Source organism: Gavialis gangeticus, unplaced genomic scaffold (genome assembly GCF_001723915.1).
Source record: "Gavialis gangeticus isolate Ggan-Ray unplaced genomic scaffold, GavGan_comp1, whole genome shotgun sequence".
In the NCBI taxonomy this organism is placed as follows: Eukaryota; Metazoa; Chordata; order Crocodylia; family Gavialidae; genus Gavialis; species Gavialis gangeticus.
Window position 1 is genome coordinate 18,759,288 of NW_017729014.1, and position 2,275 is coordinate 18,761,562.

The 2,275-nt window shown below is 46.6% G+C and overlaps 1 protein-coding gene across 1 annotated transcript in view; it reads right to left on the reverse strand.

Moving 5' to 3' along the window:
- Nucleotides 1–81: 81 nt before the first annotated feature.
- The window catches only part of CDA (cytidine deaminase), a 15,746-nt gene continuing 13,552 nt past the window's right edge, over nt 82–2,275 (reverse strand). The window contains exon 4 of the mRNA XM_019511892.1: nt 82–560. Coding sequence (XP_019367437.1) covers nt 447–560 — 114 coding nt within the window. The 3' untranslated portion in view covers nt 82–446. The remainder of the gene's footprint in view (nt 561–2,275) is intronic.

A 2,275-nucleotide genomic window follows, 5' to 3' on the forward strand; every position in this document is an offset into this window, starting at 1 on the left:
GAAATGTACAAACAGATCCTGTCCCCTTCTGGTCACTAGTTATAATAACTCCTTTTTAACATGTTTAGAAACATCAGCCTGGTATTATGACCCGACCCTATTCTGAATGATACCCCACCTCACTGGACTCCAGGCAGGTTGTCAATGGAATATCACATTCTTCTTAGTGTCCTCTCTTAAATGTTACATAGGTACCATGGCATGGGTAATTACTGGCTTTGCAGCTTCTAGTAAGAAGGTAGTATTTTAAAACATCTTAATCAAAGCTTCCTTAATCCCCTTAAAAAAAACCCAAAACATAAAAGCACCTTCATCTGAGAGCTGCGGAAGCTGAGTGACGATTGAGAAGGCAGAAGTGTCATCAAAGCTTCATCTGGAAGGCAGAAAGTGGAAGACTGTCCAAAGGCTCCTCGGTGCCATTACAGGCCACATGCCCCATGCATTCTTCATAGCTTCTTGAGACCCTCAGGTCCGAACGACAGAGGCAACAGCTCTTCAAGAGTCTTGAACATATACGTCCCATTTGGCTTTGTCATGTAAACATCCCAGTTTCTCCCAAACTAAAAGAAGAGCCAGAGAGAGAGAGAGCCATCTGTGAGCCACACTTCGTAGATCCCCAATTTGTTTCGTGGGTGATTTGCTCTCTATGCAAACACTCTTAAACTACAACCAGAATCAGTACCTTAATGGTTTTACAATAAACAGCAGTACCAATCCAGCTCACTGGTCAGTCTTTTAGGACCCACAGTCCAGCAGAGCTGGACACAGGCACAGGCAAACCAGGAGGCTGCCCGGGGCCTGGAGAGAAAGCAGGCCTGAAAACAGTAATTTTTTTTCCATTGTCCAATTAGTACTGTCATTATCTCTGGCAGAGGGGGGGGCCGATACTAAAAGTTCACTTGGGGCTGCCAGGAGTCTAGGTACGGTGCCTCTGCCCAGTACAAAGGGACTGCACTTCAGCCCAGAAGTGGCCGCATTTACTGGTGGATAAAATAATTACCATATTATTTTGTGATGCAATAGGGCTCCGGGCTGTGATCCTGTGATGAAATCTTTTTCTTGTGCCCACAGGGATCCCAATACAGGACAGGAGCCAGTGTAAGTCAGTGCTTTATGGACATGCAGGTAGATAAAGAAGAGTTTGCTCTCGTGCGCAGGATTATATAAATTGTCCTCCTCGGCTGATCCTTGCAGCAGCTGCAGGGTGTGCCATTGACGTGAATGAGCACCGAACAGAACCTAAAAGCTCCTCTGGCAAAGACTCACATTCATAGAGTGACTCTGCCCCGGAGCCATTAGCTAAGACCCTTGCAGAGCACGGGGCGTGGGTACTATCCAAGCCACTTTCCCGAAGACTTACAGCGTGGCATGCAATGAACTTTCCATCTTGCAGTCATCACCCTGCTATCATGGTGACCCTTTAACCGGTGGCCTTTGTCATTGCTCTGTTCAGATTAGCACAGGCCTATTTGCTGTTGCTTGGTTTATTTTGAACCAGTGTCAGCTTCCTTTGTTAGGCTGGTTTCTGAGCCTCACTTGTGCTTGCTGTGCTTTTCTACCTCTAACATTTCTTCCAGGCTGGACCCCTTATCCTCTGCATTTGTGCCATCATCTCCTTAACATCCCTGCCAGCTCCCCGCCAAGAGCTCACACCCCCATTTACACCCCCAGAATGGATTCCAGGCAGCCTCTCCGGGATGCCTGTACCGTGCCAGAGTATTACACCGAACAGAGGAGTGTGAAATCCTAAGCCACTTCTTACATCCTCTTCCAGTTTTTAATGTAGGGGCTGATCTTGCATAGCCTATATTCCCCCAAACTCCCACTGTCTTCCAAAGATAATGTTGAGTGCATAAGCAATCCCAAGATCAGGTTCTCGGGGAGCCGTACCTTTGAAATAATGCTGCTTATCCAAGCAGCGAGAAGCATTAGCTATCTGAGGGATGCTGAAAACTTTAAAAGCAGCTTAGCAACCTATCTTTGGAGCGATGCATATTTGGTGCCCAGGAAGAAAATTAATCTGGGAAGTGCTACGAAACCATGCTGACTGTCCCCGTGTTTCACCGAGCCCCTTTGAAAATATTGATCTGTTCGCCCTCTATGACAAAGCCTCAGGGCAGCTTACAGTAAGAGAACAGCATCCTTTATAAAACAGAGCACCGAGAGAACAAAACAGCTGGAAAGGGAACTAGAATATCAACATAAACCAGAGACCACCCCCAAACAATATCTCAGCCTAGTTCTTTTTGCTAAATCCATGTCCAGACAGGAAGGT